Source organism: Myxocyprinus asiaticus, chromosome 14 (assembly GCF_019703515.2).
Source record: "Myxocyprinus asiaticus isolate MX2 ecotype Aquarium Trade chromosome 14, UBuf_Myxa_2, whole genome shotgun sequence".
Lineage (NCBI taxonomy): Eukaryota > Metazoa > Chordata > Actinopteri > Cypriniformes > Catostomidae > Myxocyprinus > Myxocyprinus asiaticus.
The window spans coordinates 46,954,230-46,976,984 of NC_059357.1; the positions used below are offsets into that span (position 1 = coordinate 46,954,230).

Consider the following 22,755-nt stretch of genomic DNA (forward strand, 5'->3'; position numbering starts at 1 on the left):
GGGGCAGGGAGGGCGCCGCTGGAGTGGCAAACCTGCCGAAATGGAATGGTGGAAGGTGGTCGTGATGACAGCAGTGCACACCGGATATGTGACCCAGGGAACAAGAAAACCACTCTTTTGTTGAACTTTTGGGTCCGCAGCCTCTTGGGCATGCAGCAAAATTAAATGAAAATGAATTATAGATTCTCCTCCCGGCCCTCCACCGGGGGATGGAGTGGTCTGTTCACCAGCTCCAGAGCAGCGGGTCTCCTCGTCACTGGGTCGCCCGTCTCAGGGGCGCTTCGAAGCCTTTCTCGGGTTCTTGGCAGCCGGCCGTGAGACGGGTGGTGTCTGCTTCCTGTGGTGGGCTCCACGCCAGGGCCGGGCCGTGGGGGCGGGCTGCGGCGGAGCCGGTGCTGTTGCTGTTGCTGCAGGAGGACGCCCTTGGCGATGAGCAGACAGGGTGCGGGTCTTGAGCCGCGCCGGGGAAGGATATGTTGAATGGCCTCTGTCTGCTGCGTCACCGCCGAGAACTGCTGGGCAAAGTCCTCGACAGTGTTGCCGAACAGGCCAACCTGGGAGATGGGTGCGTCAAGCCTCTCTCATCTCGACCAGGTTGAGCCAAAGGTGACGTTCCTGGACCACCAGGGTGGACATCGCCCGCTAGGTCGGTCGCCGAGCACAGTTCCTGCATCAATCTGGGTCGGAACTAGCCTCGTGCAGTTCTTTCAGTGCCTTGGCTTGGTGTACCTGCAAGAGAGCCATGGCATGCAGGGCGGAGGTGGCTTGTCCAGCGGTGCCATAGGTCTTAGCCGTCAGAGACGATGTGAACCTTCAGGCCCTGGACGGGAGCTTCAGGCACCTGTGCCAGGTGGTGGTGCTCTGTGGGCACAAGTGGGGGATTTATCCACCTGGGGATCCCCGAATAGCCCCTGGCCACCCCACCATCGAGGGTAGTGATGGCGGGGAAGCTGAGAGATCGGGATCGGGTTGTGAAAGGTGCCCTCCATGATCTTGTCAGCTCCTCATGTACCTCCGGGAAGAAAAGAACCGGAGCTGGGTGCGGCCGTGAGCGGCGCTCTGAGTCGAGGAACCAATCGTCGAGCAGCGAGGTTTCAGGGAAGAGAGGAGGGTTCCAATCTAACTCGACGCTCGCGGCTGCCAAGGCAAGCATGTCAGCCAGCTCTGCATCGGCCTGTGACTGGGCAACCGTACCTGAGGGAGGACGCCCAGCCGAAGCCTCCGTGTCAGACTGAACGAGCCCGCTCTCCGATGCTGCTCATCGTCTTCCCGGGCTCCGAATAAGAGGTCGAACTCATCCGAGAGCCCGACCGGGGCAAGTGAGCGTGCTGAGGAATGGGAGGTCCATGGGGGGATACCCGGCAGAGGTGCTCCCATTGAGGTCCCCAAATCGCCCCCAGTGCTAACTGCCGCAGCCTCATACCCGTAGGTCGAAGACTGAGGCGGGGAGCCGCTGGGGTGGCTTGCTTTCTCACGAAGGCAAACCGCGACCGCAACGCTGATGTGGTCATGTTTTCGCAGTGAGGACAAGACCCATCCACGAACGATGTCTCCACGTGGGCAGCGCCCAGACACGTAAGACAGCGATCGTGGCCTTCAGAAGCTGAGAGATAACGACCACAACCAGGAATAACACACAAACGGAAAGGCATCTTTAAAAAGATGTTCCGTGTGTGCCGCTTTTTTAGAAGAAACTGTACTCTTTTAGAATATACTCTTTTTTAGTTATTTCTGCCAAAGCGCCCAGGGGCATTCTCTGCACTGCACCGGTGCAGAGGGGGAGAAGCCGCTGAAATGCGCAGTACAATCTAGCAGATGAGGTGAATGAGAATCGCAGAGAATTCAGCTCAATGAATAGAACCGCTCGGTTCCGAAGAGAAAATCTGAATAAGAGGTTGCATACCAGCTCCTTTTATACCCGTATGTCCGGGGGAGTGGCATGCAAATTCCACTCGCCAATTCCCATTGGCCTTTTTCCAAAGATCAGAGGTGTTTGGGGCTCCCAAGTTTGACCTTTAGTGTCACTACATCGACACAACATTGAGTGAGTGACAGATAGGGAACTGTCATTTATATGTCCAAATACTTGTTGGGGCCCCTGTATGTTTGGCTTTCAACCCAGGAAACATGTTCACTTCATGTTTATCTTGACACTTTCTTTACAAAACACTCGGGATCAGACCTGTCATTGATCAAAGCCAACAATGCTCTAGGAGAGTGAAGATCTAAACAGATTTGCCAAAGCCCCTCACAAAAGCAAAAGAGCTCTGGCAAGCCCAGCACTTTCACATTATCCAGGAAATATGTTTTATTAATGACACAGTAATTAAATTACTGTATGAAACATCTTCATCTGATGCAGTGGATTACAGCCGTAAACCTTGTTGTAAAGCTCAATACATGAGCACATACATCAGACAGCAGAATCAGCTACACTAAACCACATCCTCTCAACATACACACACACACATATACACACACACACACACACACTCTTATATACACACACATACACTCACACATGTTGGTGCAGCTATCATTATGAGGACTCTCCATAGACATAATGATTTTTATACTGTACGAACTATAGATTCTATCCCCTAACCCTACCTCTAAACCTAACCCTCACAAAAAAACTTTCTGCATTTTTACATTTTCAATAAAACATTGTTTAGTATGTTTTTAAAGTGATTTGAATTATGGGGACACTAGAAATGTCCTCATGAACCACATTTATAGCATAATACGCTTGTAATTACCAGTTTGTAACCTAAAGAAATGTCCATGTAAACCACTTAAACCTGCCCACACACACACACACAAACACACACACACACACACGGTACCTTGGCACTGGAAGCCTTGCTTTCCAAATCCCCTGTAGAGTTGCATTAGATAGAGAAAGAAAAAGAGAAAGTTGTACATTAGTGACAAAACAGCAAAACAATATCTGATGATTTAAATTCTTTCAACACAGCTCAGATTAGGTTCAGTGCTTTCTGTATCAATGGGACAGCAATATTATGCATTACAAAAAACAGACAAAAATACAGTTTAACCTTAATGATGCAGAAAGGTTGAAAGGTATTAAAACAGGATTTAGATACTAAAATGCCTGAAAAACACTGAACATCTGTTCAGCAAATATGTGTTTGATGATGTCATAAAATGATCCTCTGAATGTGCATTTACTGTTTATCAATTTTATATGAACAGCCTGTCTTTACTGTCAATTATGGATCATATTTAAATTACTAATTCAATTTAGATTAATTAAATTAAATACATTTTCATATGTATTTGTTTAGATATTTTGAAAATAAATGCCTGATCCTAATACCATCTAGCATGTTGTAATATTATAAAGCAAAACATAAATATCTGAATACAATAAAATAAACCAAATAAATAAATAAATAGGTGACAAATAAAACAGATAGATAGATAAGTTCATGCAATGCATATCTAACATCTACTGTCATTTTAACTGCACAAAAAAATAAATAATTAAATTGAATAAATGCAATTGATTAATTATTTATTTTAAAATAAATATTAAAATGCCATATAATATAAAATAAATATACTAAAAATATAAAAAATGTAAATTATTTAAAGTATTATTAGATATAAATATAATGATATTTAAAATAAATATATGAAATACAATATAATAACAATATGAGTACAATATACAAATTGCAAATAGGGAAACTGTCCTGATCATAACACCATCTAGCATGTTGTAATATTATAGATAAAGCAAAAAATAAATAAACTGAATAGGTAACAAATAAAATAGATAGACAGATAAGTTCATGCAATGGTTGTCCAATATCTACTGTAATTTTTATCTGCATAAATAAATAAATAAATTAAAATGATTAAAATAACTATTAAAGTGCAATATACTATAAAATAAATATATAAAAAAATATAAAAATACAATTAAATATTCAGTATTCTTAGATATAAATATAATGACATTTAAAATAAATATAATAAATACAATATAATAACAATATTAATACAATATACAAACTGCAAATAGGGTAACTGTCTTGATACCATCAAGCATGTTGTATTATTATAGATAAAGCAAAAAATAAATAAAATAAATAAATAAATAGGCAACAAATAAAATAGACAGACAGACAGACAGACAGACATTCAACAGATAGACAGACAGACAGACAGACAACAGATAGACATAGATAAATAGATAGATAGATAGATACATGCAATGGATGTCCAATATCTACTGTAATTTGTAACTGAAAATGCAATTGATTAATGATTAATTTTAAAATAAATACCATGTAGTATAAAACAAATATATATGAATACAATAAAATAATAAAATAAACAAAATAATTGCCTATATATACACACATATATATATGGGCGGCTAAATGTTTGGAATAATGTACAGATTTTGCCGTTTCGGAAAGGAAATTGGTGCTTTAATTCACCAAAGTGGCATTCAACTGATCACAAAATATAGTCAGGACATTACTGATGTAAAAAAACAGCACCATCACTATTTGAAAAAAGTCATTTTTGATCAAATCTAGACAGGCCCCATTTCCAGTAGCCATCACTCCAACACCTTATCCTTGAGTAATCATGCTAAATTGCTCATTTGGTACTAGAAAATCACTTGCCATTATATCAAACACAGTTGAAAGCTATTTGGTTCGTTAAATGAAGCTAAACATTGTCTTTGTTTTTGAGTTGCCACAGTATGCAATAGACTGGCATGTCTTAAGGTCAATATTAGGTCAAAAATGGCATAAAAGAAACAGCTTTCTCTAGAAACTCATCAGTCAATCATTGTGTTGAGGAATGAAGGCTATAGAATGCTTGAAATTGCCAAAAAACAAGATTTCATACAAAGGTGTACACAACGGTTTTCAACAGAAAGAGATGTAGAAGGACAGATGTACAACTGAACAAGAGGATAAGTACATCAGAGTCTCTAGTTTGAGAAATAGACACCTCACATGTCCTCAGCTGACAGCATCATTGAATTCTACCCGCTCAACACCAGTTTCATGTACAACAGTAAAGAGAAGACTCAGGGGTGCAGGCCTTATGGGAAGAATTGCAAAGAAAAAGCCAATTTTGCAACAGAAAAACAAAAAGAAAAGTTTAGAGTGGGCAAAGAAACACAGACATTGGACAACAGATAATTGGAAAACAGTGTTATGGATCTTAACCCCATTGAGCTTTTGTGGGATCAGATAGACTGTAAGGTGCGTGAGAAGTGCCCGACAAGACAGCCACATCTATGGCAATTGCTACAGGAAGTGTGGGGTGAAATGTCACTTGAGTATCTGGACAAACTGACAGCTAGAATGTCAAGGATCTGCAAAGCTATCATTGCTGCACATGGAGGATTTTTTGATGAGAACTCTTTGAAGTAGTTTAAGTAGTTCTGAATTTATTTTATTTTTTTTTTTTTTATTGTAATAGTAATTTTTCACATTATTAATGTCCTGACTATACATTGTGATAAGTTGAATGCGACTTTGGTGAATAAAAGTACCAATTTCCTTCCATAAGAGCAAAATCTATACATTATTCCAAACTTTTGGCTGCCAGTGTATATATATATATATATATATGCAATTATTTTCAAAATATACATATATATCATTTTAAGTATTATTAGATATAAACACAATGATATTTAAAATAAATATATTAAATAAATTAAAAATAATAATAATAATACAATATACAAATTGCAAATAGGTTAACTGTCCTGATCATAACACCATCTAGCATGCTGTAATATTATAGCTCAAAATAAAAGCAAATAAATAAATGAAAAAATAAATACAAATAAGTTCAATAAATATTTTTATTAACAGATAATATTAATTAAATAAACTTTGACAAAAAGCTTAAAACAAATATTAAAGTTCACACAGTGTATGTCCATCCATCTATCAAATGTCTACTGTTGTCTTTAACACTTCTAATCCACTTCTTTTCCATGCAAACACATTTGAACACATTTTCATGTTAACTTATTAACCATAAATTACATTTTTAGCTATTCATTTTTTAATGTTGAAATACTACACACATATTTCCAAACCAAATATAATATTTTGACTTTTTAGAGTTTTTATATTTGATTTGATTTTTCGAGTTCACGGGCATGTAAACAAATGATCATGTTAATTTATTAATGTATGCACCTCAGTTTTCTTTGAATGTAAAAATAGTTGCTTCACGTTATGCCAGACTGCATTATGCGCTGCACTAATGATTGACAGGTGTCAATCCAAACACTTCAACCAGTAATTTCTCAAAGTTTCCTCTGTAACGCAGCAGTGTTGAATGCTGAATATCTCACCAGATAAAGTCGGTGCAGTGGCTGCAGAATGTGGGCTGCTTGAAGAATCGAGCGGTGAATTTATGATTTTTAACTTCATGCACGTTCTTCTGACGCAGAGCTCCTTTCCGCGCGAATCGAATAACAGCGGCGGAAGAGTCATTGATCTGTATGAGATGATCAGCCATCGCGCCGCTATTCCTCAGGTGTGTGTCTGCTCCACTGCGCGACGCGTCTACTGAACGCGTTCATCGGTGTGTCTTCTGTTTCCAGCGCTCCTCTCTCACTCACACTGACGTCAACACACTTCATCATGCGCGGCTGTTCTTGCAGCGCCATCGCGTGGACAAAGACTCCACTGACACGACGAAGTAGCGCTCGCTCATGTGACAATCCATTGATTACAACACAATTAACACTTTTTCTTATTGCGTTTATTTTATTTTTATTTGTGTGTGTGTGTGTGTGTGTGTGTGTGTGTGTGTGTGTGTTTTATTTTTATTTATTTTTTGCATTCATGTATCAAATGTAGAAATTTAGCTGTTTTAGTTATATATTTAGTATAGTATTAGACAAACAATTAGACATTTAAATATGTAGTAATTAATGTAATTATATTATTGCAGTGGGATGTAAAGAAACAACACATTCCCATTTATTTAATGTTTAAATATTAATTGTTAGTCCAAAGTGACTTTGCAGTACATGTATTAGGGCTACATGTGCTGATGGAGTAACCTTCAATGTCAAATAGTTTATGAATAAACAGGGCTATATGAGGAATTCCCCCCACGTGTGTTGTTTAACAAATGTAATTTAACATTCCAGTGTGAACACATAAAGAAAGTTACCTTAAACGAAACTAGATCAAATATAACACGCTTTAACTGAGAGACATGTACTGGTAATGTTCTCATGTCAGATGAAAGCACGGACTTCAAACGCGAGATTACACGGTTGCTATGAAACGGAAACGCTCTTCACGAGCAACGAAATGAAGCCAGAAATAATAACATCTTCTCTAACATCGGGAGGTGTCTAATTATACAAATTAAAAGCAATGGGTTAAAGGTAAATCAGTCACCGTCAGACCACTGATAACTCAACTTGACTGTTGTCAATCATGGTTTTCAAATTACACGCAATTTTCAACTGCATTTAAAAAATAGAAGTAATATTATCTCGCAAATTTTTTTACCACTACACTTTGAGCACTCTCTTTGTCTCGCGGGAATGCAATTTCTGGAGAGAAAACGGGGTAGAAATCTAAAATAAATTGATCCCTTAATCAGTTGCTCCCACTCTGATTTAGGCTCACCTGGTTCGTAACAAACTAATTTAGCTCCATACAGTTTCAGTATTAGTTTAATGTGCTTTATATGCACGACAAATATAAAAATATTATGCATTAAATTGCAAGTGCAGCTTAGTTTACACTGAAAACAGTGCAATAAATAAATAAATAAATAGTGCAAAACCAAGAAAACAAATTAAGTGACAAAACATAATATGCATCAATAAATAAATAAATAAGGTATATGTATGACATTAATGAGAAACAACTTTTAGAAATAAGGGTCAACAAAATAAGGGAAAGCATTAGTAATAAAAGGACTTTTGTGAAACGATGTTGTGAGAGACTTTTGTTTTGAAATATTAATAATCGAGCGCGTGATATGCGACTTCACAGCGTCAGTTTGAAACTTTTTGCGAGCGTAAAACAGCAACAAGTGTGAGGAAAAATCATTGCTACTGATTACATTACAACAACAATTTAGTATTAATAAATATTACTTTCGTGCTAAAAAGGGTTTATTTTAACGATATGAAAAGCTACAAAAGTTAACGTTCGTGTATTAATACATCGCATTAGTCTCAATATCTTTGAATGCAATACAAAATTAAAAACAATCAATATTATGAATAAATATTAAATAATACACTAACTACGGAACGTAATGGTTATTGATTTATTAATTAGAATAATCGAAAACTGTGATGACATGTCAAAATGATCTGATAGATACTGTTATTAATAAATAAAGCACAGCATGATTTATTGTGATTAGATAGTTTCCTCAGGAGCATCATGAGTGATCAGGAAGACTCTTCGGGGGCTCTGAACTCTGAGTTTGATCATTACCTGTTTCATATGAAACCATATGTGCTCAAACATTAGCATGATATTACCAGAGTTATTTAACATACTTTTAGGCTTTTTGATACAGTAAGGATGTTGTGGCTCTACCGTATATACTGTGTAAAAAAGCACGCTGGGTCATAGTATTACGACCTTGTTATATTATGTAAAGCTTTTTTATAAAGGTAATTTGAGATCATTAATTCATAAACCATTTAAATGAACCTATAGGAGCATCATACACAAAAACACAAACAGCTCACTCATAACACCTAAACCTAACACTCAGTGACATCACGAAACAGCCCGTTTAAGATGCCAACTTCAAATGTCACCCAAGTACCTCAAAATACAGTACGATGTTGTCAGTCACTACCAGACATGCCACACATTTTAGTGGCATTTATAGTGGCACTTATAGTGAGACATGCCACTAGTGACTTGAAATGCCACTGGATGAGCCACAAGATAAAGCGGCACCAGAACGCAAGATGCCATAGAGTTTACTGCAACCACTGCAGCATTTAGTGGTATGGCATCTTTCATTCTGCTGCCATTTGCACAAGCTACTGAAAACTATACTTTTTAAACTCAATTGAAACACAAATGCATTTAAAGAATGCTGCATTGACCAAGATCTCTTAACTATAAACTCTCTCGACTGAGCTTTAAAGAAGGACTAATAAAACTTTCAAACTGTAAGGATCCAGAAACAAAAAGAACAAATTAACAATGGACACACCATTAAATTCAGTGGCATGTGCCACAATTTTCAGTGTCCGCTTGGCTGGCTCCAGGAACTAAAAGAACAGACAGCCTTGTGCCATTAACAACCAGACATGACACTAAATTCAGTGGCATGTCATGTCCGGTTGTTAGTGGCACAAGGCTCTCTGTTCTTTTAGTTTCAGGAGCTATACAGTGTGAAAGTTTAATTAGTCCTTCTTTAAAGCTTTACAAGTCGAGAGAGTTTATATGTGGCAGCAGGGGCGTGGACGAGCGCCCGTCAGGGGAGAGAGAATGCGGTAAGGGCGCTTACACCTGAGCTAAATTATGTCTAAAACCTGTCTCATATTCCAGTGAGTGTGCCATATAAACAGCCACGCCACCGCCAGAAGAGAGAGAGAGAGCGAGTCAGAACACAAGCTTGGTGTGTCTGCTGTCAAAGAGGACTGACTCACTGTGGCCGTGAGGCCTGATCATTATTTTAATTTGATTTGCGGTGTGGCCGTGGGGCCCATGTTTTGTTTAAATAAACTGAACTGGTTGAGAGAACCTGTGTTCCGGGCCCTCCTTCCTTGAACCTCTTCACACTGTGTCGAAAACCCGGGATCAATTACGCCCCATGGAGTCCTCCCAGGTGGCCGAGATCCTCCAGTCCCTCGCCAGTCTGCATCAGTCCAACCAGCAATCCCTGCTTGAGCTATGCCAAGACCAGGAACGTCGATTCTTCGAGATCCTGCGAGCTCAAACAGAGGACCAGCACGCTATCCAGAGCCTCCTCGGCCAGGAGAGAGAGAGAGCCGCGACCCCGGACCACCGCAGCCAACTGCCTCCCCCCACACTCCTGAAGATGGGGGTGGAAGACGATACAGAGGCCTTCCTCAACTTATTTGAGAGGACCGCGGAGATCTGGGGCTGGCCGTGTGACCAGTCGGCCAGGCTCCTCCTAGTACTGTCCGGGGAAGCCCAGCTTGTGGCCCAACAGTTGCCTGCGGCTAATCTCCTGGCCTATGACGATCTGAAAAAGTCTATCCTGCAGCGGGTGGGTCGTAGCCCTTGAAGCTGGGGAAGACCGACTGCCCATTTGCTTTCTCCCAACGGCTCCGAGACGCGTGCCGGAAATGGCTGCTGGTGGGGAATCGTGATGTCGGGGGAGTGATCGACCAGGTGGTACTGGAGCAGCTGATTCATTGACTGCCACAGTAGACAGTGGAATGGGTCCAGTGCCACCGCCCAGCATCGCTGGAAGAAGCCGTCCAGCTTGCGGAGGACCATTTAGTCCTCTCTCTCTCTTTCTCTTCCCCTTCCCCCTGTGTGTTCCCCCGTCCCTCTCACTCTGCTCTCTCCCCAGAGTCCGTTCCTGCCCCGCGGAGGCGGGGAGCTCCGCCACCAAGGAGTGGCACTGGACTGGCAGAAGCAGTGCCTCTGTGCAGCATCTCAGCACGTAGTGTTGCAGAAGCACTCTTTAAGATAATCTCCTGGGTGGGGATTCCAAAAGAAATCCTCACCGATCAGGGCACAACTTTTATGTCGCGGGCACTACGCGAGCTTTACGAATTATTGGGCATTAAGGCGATACGCACCAGTTATCTTAGAGCAAAATTCCACACCTTGGGGCAACTAACACAGGAGAATTTGCTCCAAGCTCAGGAACGACAGAGCTGACTGTATAACAGGGGAGCTCGGCTGCGGGAATTCGCACCGGGAGAGAAGGTACTTGTATTAATACCCACATCGAGCTCCAAATTACTCGCCGAGTGGCAAGGAACCTTTGAGGTCACACGACGAAGGGGGCGCACGTCAAATATATCACCACATCAATTGTGGAGGGAGGCAGTCCCTGTGACTTTGGCTACGGTAGTTCCGGAGAGGGCGGAGCTCGGGCCGGAGGTGAATATAAAACCTAATCATAACACCCCGAAGACCACCTCTCACCGTATCAGCTTGTAGGGGTTGCCAAGTTGCAACAAGAATTTGCAGACGTGTTCTCCCCTCTACTGGGTCATATGAACCTCATCCAGCACCATATCAAGACCGAACCGGGAGTGGTGGTATGTAGCCATCCCTATCACTTGCCCGAACACAAAAAGAAAATAGTTTGGGAAGAATTGGATGTGATGCTTGATATGGGGGTAATAGAGGAATCCCACAGCAATTGGTCCAGCCCGGTTGTTCTAGTGCCTAAGAGCGACGGGTCGGTACGGTTATGTGTGGATTATAGAAAGGTCAATGCGGTGTCTAAATTTGTTGCGTACCCGATGCCCCACGTTGAAGAGTTGCTCGATTGGTTAGGTACTGCTCGATTTTATTCAACATTGGATTTGACAAAGGGTTATTGGCAGATCCCCTTGACACCAATTTCCTGTGAAAAACAGCCTTCTCTACGCCGTTTGGATTGCACCAATTTGTGATGCTTCCATTCGGTTTGTTTGGGGCCCCGCCAACATTTCAGTGTCTCATGGACCGAATCCTCAGACCGCATTCGGCTTACGCGGCTGCCTATCTAGACGACATTATCATTTACAGGCATATGCAGCATCTGAGGGCGGTCCTGAGATTGCTGCGGCGGGTGGGACTCACAGCAAACCCCAAGAACTGCGCGATTGGGTGGGTGGAGGTACGGTATCTGGGGTTCCACTTGGGTCATGGGCAGGTGCGTCCCCAAATTGACAAGATTGCAGCAATTGTGAGCTGCCCACGACCCAAGACCAAAAAGGGAGTGAGACAGTTCCTGGGGCTGGCTGGCTATTACAGGAGGTTTGTGCCTAATTATTCGGACATCACCAGCCCGCTGACTGATCTCACTAAAAAGGGGGCTCCAGACCCGGTCCAGTGGACGGAGCAGTGCCAACAGGCGTTTATGCAAATTAAAGCCGCACTTTGCGGGGGGCCGCTTTTGCATGCACCTAATTTCTCTCTCCCTTTCCTATTACAGACGGACGCTTCAGACAGAGGACTGGGGGCCGTACTCTCGCAGGTGGTGGAGGGGGAGGAACGCCCGGTGCTGTACATCAGCCGCAAGCTCTCCTTGAGGGAGACCAAGTACAGCACTGTAGAAAAGGAGTGTCTGGCCATCAAGTGGGTGGTCCTCACCCTCCGGTACTACCTGCTGGGGCGGGCCTTCACCCTCTGCTTGGACCATGCCCCACTCCAATGGCTCCACCGCATGAAGGATACCAACGCGCGGATCACCCAGTGGTATCTGGCTCTCCAGCCCTTTAAATTCAAGGTGGTCTACAGACCGGTGGTGCAGATGGATGTCGCCGACTTCCTTTCCAGAAATGGGGGGGAGTGGTAGACTAACCATGGCAATGTAATATCAACAAACACTTAAACGACCATAAAAACAGTGATTTTTATGGTTTTATGATTTTAAATACACAGCTCAAATAATACAAAAGTTTGATGAGAAAAATGAATGTAAGTGCTTTTATTAAATTATAAGCTTTTAATTTCTGCCTTTACACCCTCCAGAAATTGGCCACCCTCACTTTTATTGTAACCTTGATTTTTGCTTTTTTCTAAAGAAAAGGAGGGATGAGTCCAAATACTTTGTGGTAATCAACATTATGTCAAAAATGCTGTCGATTGAGCTTAACTTGTTTTAAACCTGAATATTCAATTAAACCTGCCTATCAGAAGTGTAGGCTTGGTCTTACTCTCTGTAAGCCCATCAGAATAACTGTGAAGCAAACCCAAACATGGATCACATGGTACCCACTACTTTGCAACACTTGGTACAATGACCCGTTTACGTGAGATGTTACACACATAGTTAAATGTGAATTAAAGGCCTGCCCTTGGCCCACTTTCTAGAAACAGCATGCATGCAAGTCTCCAGTGATGCACTCCATTTACTTTTACGGTTTCTTCATGAATTCCTGTGAGGTAAAACGTTAAAAGTTAATGAACTTCCAGATACTGTTACAAATAACAGTTTCATTTCAGATAAATGAAATGCAATCTATTTGATAACCAACATGTATAGCACCTTTAATCAGATTTTGTTGCATGGTACTGATTGATAATATTTTATAATATCTGATCATACCTGTGGCCAACTTGCAGCCTTTCAGCTGCGTTACTACATCTGTTGATCTTAAGTAAAAAATAATATCTGATGCTAAACAACATTTCTAACTACAAAAGGTAAATAAATAACTGTTTATTGTAACTTTCTTAATTTCTCACAGTGCACACAAATACTCCACAGTTGTTTTTGGCTTCCCTCTGATAAGAGATCAGCCACTTTGACACTAAACATGACTAAATGCATGACAGACAACATAATTGTTGATCTGAAAAGGAAAACTGCTAACTAGAATTGATATTGAAAGTTAATTAACATTCACCTGCTTTTACATGAACATGCAATAGAATGTGCAAATTGCAATATAACTTCAGTAAATCCATGTACCACTCTGGTATTTCTTTTTAAAAGCCCCATCAAATCATCAGTTTTGATTAATGGACATAAAATCAAAACTGCTTAAGAACCACACTGAACTATAGCTATATGAATCTATATAAACTCAGCAAAAAAAGAAACGTCCCTTTTTCAGGACACTGTATTTTAAAGATAATTTTGTAAAAATCCAAATAACTTTACAGATCTTTATTGTAAAGGGTTTAAACAATGTTTTCCATGCTTGTTCAATGAACCATAAACAATTAATAAACATGCACCTGTGGAACGGTCATTAAGACACTAACAGCTTACAGATGGTAGGCAATTAAGGTCACAGTTATAAAAACTTAAAGACACTAAAGAGACCTTTCTACTGACTCTGAAAAACACCAAAAGAAATATGCCCAGGGTCCCTGCTCATCTGTGTGAACGTGCATTAGGCATGCTGCATGGAGGCATGAGGACTGCAGATGTGGCCAGGGCAATAAATTGCAATGTCCGTACTGTGAGACACCTAAGACAGTGCTACAGGGAGATAGGAAGCACAGCTGATCGTCCTCGCTGTGGCAGACCACATGTAACAACACCTGCACAGGATCGGCACATCTGAAAATCACACCTGCAGGACAGGTACAGGATGGCAACAACAACTCCCCGAGTTACACCAGGAATGCACAATCCCTCCATCAGTGCTCAGACTGTCCACAATAGGCTGAGAGAGGCTGGACTGAGGGCTTGTAGGCCTGTTGTAAGGCAGGTCCTTAACAGACATCACCAGCAACAACATCGCCTATGGGCACAAACCCACCTTTGCTGGACCAGACAGGACTGGCAAAAAGTGCTCTTCACTGAGGAGTCACGGTTTTGTCTCACCGGGGTGATGGTCGGACTCGTGTTTATCGTCGAAGGAATGAGCGTTACACCGAGGCCTGTACTCTGGAGCGGGATCAATTTGGAGGTGGAGTGTCCATCATGATCTGGGGTGGTGTGTCACAGCATCATCAGACTGAGCTTGTTGTCATTGCAGGCAATCTCAATGCTGTGTGTTACAGGGAAGACATCCTCCTCCCTCATTTGGTACCCTTCCTGCAGGCTCATCCTGATATGACCCTCCAGCGTGACAATGCCACCAGCCATACTGCTCGTTCTGTGAGTGATTTCCTGCAAGACAGGAATGTCAGTGTTCTGCCATGGCCAGTGAAGAGCCCGGATCTCAATCCCATTGAGCACGTCTGGGACCTGTTGGATCGGAGGGTGAGGGCTAGGGCCATTCCCCCCAGAAATGTCAGGGAACTTGCAAGTGCCTTGCTGGAAGAGTGGGGTAACATCTCACAGCAAGATCTGGCAAATCTGGTGCAGTCCATGAGGAGGAGATGCACTGCAGTACTTAGTGCAGCTGGTGGCCACACCATATACTGACTGTTACTTTTGATTTTGACTCCCCCTTTGTTCAGGGACACATTATTCAATTTCTGTTAGTCATGTGTCTGTGAAACTTGTTCAGTTTATGTCTTAGTTGTTGAATCTTTTTATGTTCATACAAATATTTACACACGTTAAGTTTGCTGAAAATAAAAGCAGTTGAAAGTGAGAGGACATTTCTTTTTTTTTTTTTCTTTTTTTTGCTGAGTTTATAGCTCTTTAAAGCATCCATTTTAAACCCAATTTTTACCCACTTACCAAAAAATGAAGTGGTCTCCAGCAGTTCAGGGGTTTCATGCTGACTGACATGTCAAGGAAAAAAACAATATAGTGTTTTCACTTTTAAGGTCGTTTAAAGAATAAAGAATGCATTAGGTATTACCAAGTAAAGAGGATGTCTAGTATTACCACGAAAGTGTTCAATAAAAGAGGTATCTAATTTCCATAGAAATGTGTAGCAATACGCTTTCAAACAAGATAGATTTAGCTAGATTTAACAAGTTAGCTAATAACTAGTTAACACAACACCAACAGTAGCAACTTCAAACAAGCCACTTACCTTATTTTTACACCTAAAAACCGCCAGGAGATTTACACAGTATACTGTAGTGCTGCCGATTCCTCGCCGAATGCGTTCCAAAATGGATTATCGCCGGCATTAAAATGCAGCAGCATGTGCCACTGACACATGCTGCTGCATTAAAATGCAGCAGCATGTGTCAGTGGCACAAAATCACTGGTATGCGGCAATCGCATATGCCACAAAATCCAGCAGCATGTGCCACAAATGTCAGTGGCACATGCCACTAACAACCGGATATGCCACTGGATGTGCCTCAAATTTCAGTGGCACATGCCACTATCAACCGGATATGTCACCGGATGTGCCACAACTTCGAACGGTATGTGCCAGTGGCACCAAAACGTAAGATGCCATACCACTAAATGTTAATACCCCCTCTCATTACCAATGTGTAATACAAGTCATGTATTAATTGAGTAAATTGAGTAGATGTTGGTGGGTAGTTTAAATCTGAAGAATATGGACTGAACTGTAATATTAACGATTTAGTGGGTTTAAAGTCCATTCTGAATTGACTGGATGTGCACGTAGATGCAGTGTCCTTTTTTATTTGGCTGATGAAGGCTTTAGTTGGCATTAATTTATTGTCTATGGCTGCATCCGAAACCAGGAAAATGCTGCCTCTGGAGGCTGTATACAGAGGTAGGAAGGGATCAAGGCACGTCCGAATCCAATGTTCGCATCACATCCTGTCTACTGAGATACCTTCATCTGATCGATTTTTGAAGGCAGCATAGATGTATCCTTCGCTTCCTATGAAATCCCACAATCCTGTGCAGATCCACAGTGGTTGAGCTGAAGAAAACAAATGGTGGCCGAAGAGGCAGTTGATAGCCTATTTGTGTATAATGTAAATTTTTTTACTACTTTTTCCAAGTTTTGATTTCCTTTCTAGTGAGAAATTAGTATTGTAGTTATGAAATATACACATGGTTATCACCAAAACTCTCATGATTTTGTTCTAGATTATTAGACCATTTTAGATAGGTTGGATGAATGAAGTAGATGCGATTCCTTTAGTGGACACCAGATGGTGTTAATCGGTTGCTGGTATCCAAGCATTGAGGTTACACTGCCTCAGTAGCCTGTCCAAAACCAGTTTCTGGAGGTGCCTTCATATACAAACACTGTCTGTTGAGTCATTAACTGATAGGGCAGTGAGGCAACAAGACAGCTACCTATGGTTTCGGACGCAGCCTATGTATTCTATTTTAAGAGAGTGTAGTCCATCCTTTGACCAAGATGTTGCAGGCAGTGAGTTCAGTGAGGTGTGCCTTGTAGTCTGGCTGGAAGCTTGTGGCAGTTCTTAGGATGGACTTCACCGGAAATGAACTGCCACAAGCTTCCAGCCAGACTTAGACAGACTTAGGACTCCTAAGTGTGAGGTGCAGGCAGTTGCAAGTGAAGTATCCCATGTTTCACGATTGGACCGAGCTGGATCTGGCAGGCTCTGGGAAGAATGAGACAGGGACACAAATAGAATAATATTAGCATAAATGTCGTTTACTTTAACACAGAGTTATAGAATGTGAGAAGTGTTCCCGGTTCCGGAAGACCTGAATAATGCAGCATAACTATGAGTTGAGGGTAAATTAGGTTTATGCCTGGCTGAATTGATGAGTATTTAGTCTAGACTTAAACTGTGAGTGTATCTGCGAATAATGCTAGGAAGGCTATTCCATTGTTTAGGAGCCAAATAGGAAAATTATCTACCTCCTTTTGTGGATTTTGATATTCTAGGTACAATCAACAGGCCTGAATTTTGTTATCATAGGGAACGTGAGGGATTATAGCGCGATAGAAGGTCACTGAGGAGCTAGATCATTCAAAGATTTGTAAGTACTGTAATAGAGCTGTTCAGCTTGTAGTCCTGAAACTCGGAAGATAATTTGCCATGGGTTCCCTCTGGATTTTCCTATGGGTTTTATAATGGGGTTTTTGAACTAATTAGAAAAACAAGGTCTATAGTAAACATTACTTGACGATACATGGACATTAGGTTCTACAACATAAATTACACATAGTCATACCTTAAACGTAAATTTTGAAGCTGTATTGAATTACATACATACAAAAACGCACAGCAGCTTCAAAATTCACATTTGAGGTATAAAAGTGTGTAATTTATGTGGTAGAACAAAACGTCCATGTATCGTCAAGTAATGTTTACCACAGACCTTATTTACACATAAGTTCAAAAACCCATTATAAAAACCAATATGAAATACAGATGGAAACCATGGTGAATTAGACTCCCGGGTTCTCCTACAAATTGACGTCACAGCTGATCAGCTCTATTAGCAGAATTTTTAAATTGATACAAAACTAGGTAAATACAAAAGCAGGTAGCAAATTGACAATAATATTGGGCTGATATGATCATAATTCTTGGTTCTAGTCAGCACTTTAGCTGCTGCATTATGAACCAACTGAAGTTTATTTAATGAACCTGCAGGACATCCACTCAGTGAAGCATTACAATAATTTAGTCTTGAAGTAACTAACGCATGAATTAGCTTTTCGGCATCAGAAACAGACAGCATATGTCTGTTGTAACTTGGCAATTGTCCCCCATCAAGTTCTACATTTCACACGTTCGGAATAGCATACTAACATACATATTGCCTTATGTTTACTGGGCACAGTGAATATTCTGTGTCTATAGAATACCTGGATAACCTACTACATTTGCAAAAATTTGCAGTATATAACCAGAGCACACTGTGTCAAAAACTGCATGACAGATAAGCCATGCTTTCAACTTGACCTTCCCTTTCCTGTGTGATGAATTAACTGGATGCGAAATTGGCTGTGATTTTGACATCTTTTATAGACATTATTTGATTGGACTACCAAGAGTTAAGACTTTTTTTTATTTCTGATACGACAACTGGAAGGCACTCATTAAGTTAAACAAGCAATGAAGTGAGGTCATGTGACAACAGTGTTAAAACATATAGAAGGAAATATGCAGTGTACACTGCACATTAGAAGAAGTTTAATAATCACATAAAAGTAATCTAAAACTAATTTTCCCATCAGAGCATCAGCAGTGTGCACTGTGGATAAAGAAGCTGTGTGACCCTGTGACTTGCGGTTCTGGACTAATGGGATGAATGCCAGACTCCTCATGCACATGCTCAGAAAAGGAGTTTTGGAGAGTCCCTTCACACACAAACCTAAAGCAGGTAGCCCCAAAACTTAACCCACATACATGGTAAATACTGCACTGAAATGATAATAAGCTTGGTCCTTTAAATTGTTCAAACTGCCCATGTTTAGTCCGTGCGACCTTTGCCAAGACTTTAATGTTTCAACATAACACCTTAAATCATTAGCTGGTCGGTTTATGTTTTGAAAAATATACTCATATTGGATTGTAATCAGTGAGTTTTTGTGTGTTGTCCTGTTTGTAGTCCATCTATTTTGATGAGCCGTTGTTGGATAGGTCACGTGATCAGACCTCTGCAGCGCTGCCTGACTGGGTGTCTGGTGAGTTAAGTCAAACTGATGTCACGTGGTCCAAAACACACAGGTAGCACAATACACCTCCTGGTCGTCATGATGATTCAATCCATTTGCAATTGAGTTTGTCAATCTGTCTTGTTCTCTACAGGACGTGTTCTTGCAATCCGTATGTGCTGTTTTTAATTGTTGTCAATGTACCTATGCATCAGACGGCTGCTTTTGGAATGTCTTGGTATTCAGTGTCATAAACAATGCGTTTTTAGGACACTGTGTCAAAGTTAAAGTAGTTAAAAGTTTTTATTTTATTTATGTTTTTATGAATCACACTAAATTAACGTGTTAAATCGACAGCCCTACCAATTTCAGATTTATCTGTTCTTTATACGTCTAGTAAAAAAAAGTGTTAGTGGACCAGACATTGTGTTGATAATTACCCTTATATTGCCATACGTTTTTTAGGTTTATTGACACCTAAAACAATTAGAAAAGATTTCGTTTTGTATTTGTTTCTATAAATATTAAGTGTAAGAATCTTTTCAACATGAATGAATGAAAATATTTCCCACACGACCTGGAGTGGTGGAATTTGTTCCCACAACTTACAATATTCCACAACATGCACAATGTCACCATAGAGCAGCCACATCTTATGTTACAGATTCAATCTCCCTGGATCAGCCTGAGGTTAAGTGTCTCGCTTAAGGAAACAATGATGCCACTTGCAGAGTTTGAACCTAAAATCTTTCATTTACCAGCTTAGATCTGTTACACAAAGCTGCACCACTACAAATAAAGCATTTGAAACAATACATACAGCGTGACCAGTGTAGTCCAATTCCCACACAGATTACTTTTATGAGGCGATTCTTTTCAATCTACATCGCAAAATAAATAGTGCAATAAGGCTGTCAAATAAAAATTCGAATATTTGCCGAATTTAAGATAAAAATGCACATTTTGGATATGTGCCAAGCACTGACAGTGACTTCAAACCGGTTGCATTCTTGCTCTTAAAAAGGCTAGATAATAGTTTAAAGTAATACAATAATACAGTTTAAAAGAACGCATGTGTCTTGAATAATATTTTTAAAGGTTGGTAAGTTCTTAAAAGTTATTTTTTACTTGGCACGGAGCACTGCTGCTGAAAAGCGGTGCAAGAAACACTGCTAAAGGCTCTTGAGACTTAAGTCAGAGAATAATTACTGGATGATTGCTGATATGCCAATGTGTGTTGAAGATCAACATTATGAGTTTTGTTGTAATTAGTGGTATTTTATATTAAAAAAAATTTAATGATTGAATGAATGAATAAAATATCTGAAAGGGGTCATGTTATGAGGAATCAAATTTTCATTGATATTTTGACATATAATAGGACATTCTACTATAAAAACATACTATAAGTTTCAGAACTCAAAACTTAATTCCCGATGCAATAAAACTATTTATAGAAAACAAGCTGCAAAAACACCTAGTTCTCTACCCCAACGACCCTACGTCACTTGAGGTCCTATTAATTCATGACCGGTTCTACAATGGAAAAAACATGAACGTCTACATTACATCACACACTTGGCTCCACCCACTGGCGATTCGTTCATACTCAGAGAGAGAGCAGGACAAACAGGCGTAGTGTGGCTTACTAACTATTCCTGAACACCAAAGGGGACCCATCTGGACTATTTTGAATGATTTATGTATATATTCATGCACTAGACAGACATCTTTGACCGCATAATACATATCTCAAGCCGCTTTTAAAAGATGCAGTGTCAAGTTACAACTCTGAAGAGTAGAAGCAATTCTCTTTCATTCAGCTGCTAACTCTCGCTGTTTTGATCACAAAATCCTCAACAAACTGTTCTTTCGCCCATCTGCGCTATTTTTAATTGTTGGTGTATGTAAACATGCACTAGATGGACATCTTTTACCATTTTGATGCGTTCAAGGCACATGGATTGTATGTTTTTTTTTTATATCATATCAGTGTGGATTGCTTGTAAACCATTCATAATACTGTACCATTAAAACTTTTCAAAGGCACTGTTATTGAAGGATGGGGAAGTTAAACACAGGGACACAATCGCAAAACTGTGAGTAAACAGTTTCATTCATGTATATTTTAAATGTCATGACTGTTTGATAGTTTATGGTGCTATTGGGCTTAAAGTGAACAGTTTAATATATTTGTGTTGGATATACATTATGTGTAAACCCTGAAATGTAGTTTTATAATGTTGAGGGGCTTGTTCATTGTCTTCCGAATGAGTTTCAAATATATATGGCTGTATTTGAGGGGCTGCACGATGTTAGCGAATCATAACGGTGGATGTTTACGTTGAGGTTTTAAGGAGATGCTGAGGCCAAAACTGAGCATTTCAGACAGAGGGCCAGAGACAGGGTGGAAAATTATCATATTTAACAAAATTCTGATTGTTTTGGTGCATAAAAAAAATTACTAACATTATCAGTGGACCTCAGGGAAGATAATAAAATTATTTAAAAAAAAAAAAAAAAAGAGACCCCTTTAATTACTTTTTTTTTGTAAGAATCTGTTCTGGTAAAATATGAAATTATCTCATTATTTGGTTACAGAAGTCTGAGGGCAGTAAATACAATAAGACTTGCATTTCCAAATATTTCTTCCTTAAAAATAACTAAAAGAATCGCTAAGAGGAATCGTAGTAGAAACTGGAATCGGAACCGGAATCCATAAAGTCCTTGTGTTTAATCGGCCACAAGCTTGCTTGTCCTCTTCAATTGCTGATTTCTGCTGCATTGTTGACTCCTTAGTTGTTAAAAGAATATTCCGGGTTCAGTACAAATTAAGCTCAGCTGACGGCATTTGTGGCATAATGTTGATGACTACAAAAATGAATTTCGACTCCCCCTGCTTTTCTTTAAAAAAAACAAAAATCTGTGTTTCATTGAGGCACTTACAATGGAAGTGAATGGGGCCAATCGGTAAATGTCAAAATACTCACTGTTTCAAAGTATAGCCACAAGACTTAAAAAATATGTGTGTTAATATGATTTCAGTGTGATAAAATCACTTACTAACCTTTTCTATGTAAATTTATAGCCAAATAAGCTTCACATTTCTGCATTTAAACCCTCCAAAAATTGGCCACATTCACTTCCATTATAAGTGCCTCACTGTAACCTCCATTTTTGCTTTTTTTTTTAAAGAAAAGTTTCTTGTTTCTCATGATCTTAAAACTTTTTGATTTGAAGGTGTATGCTTAAATGTTTGAAATTAGTATTGTAGACAAAAATATAATTGTGGCAACATATTAATTTATTTAATTACAAAACTAAAATTGTATTTAAAAAAAAAAAAAAAAAGTTTTTGAAATGGATGACTTGGACCGAATAATTAAGAAAAGCAGCCACTAAGTGCCCAGCATAGATGGGAACTCCTTCAATACTGTTTAAAAAGCATCCCAGGGTGATACCTCAAGAAATTGGTTAAGAAAATGCCAAGAGTACATTTCTGCAAAATCTAGGCAAATTTGGCCACTTTGAAGATGCTAAGATATAACATAGTTTTGATTTACTTAGGATTTTTTTAGTCACAACATAATTCCCATATTTCCATTTCTATTATTCCGTAGTTGTGATGACTTTACTATTATTCTAAAATGTGAAAAATATAAAAATAAAGA

General features: G+C 40.0%; 1 protein-coding gene and 1 pseudogene across 2 annotated transcripts in view; one reads left to right on the top strand and one right to left on the bottom strand.

Moving 5' to 3' along the window:
* The window catches only part of LOC127452151 (protein kinase C alpha type-like), a 264,644-nt gene extending 258,047 nt beyond the window's left edge, over positions 1–6,597 (bottom strand). For both annotated transcript variants that reach the window (XM_051717414.1, XM_051717413.1), the window contains exons 1-2: positions 6,368–6,597; positions 2,847–2,878 (exon numbers count right to left, since the gene is read on the bottom strand). In XM_051717414.1, the coding sequence (XP_051573374.1) occupies positions 2,847–2,878; positions 6,368–6,534 (199 nt within the window). In that variant the 5' untranslated portion in view covers positions 6,535–6,597. The remainder of the gene's footprint in view (positions 1–2,846; positions 2,879–6,367) is intronic.
* Positions 6,598–10,059: 3,462 nt separating this feature from the next.
* Positions 10,060–22,755, top strand: part of LOC127452269 (centrosomal protein of 112 kDa-like) — a 284,785-nt pseudogene continuing 272,089 nt past the window's right edge.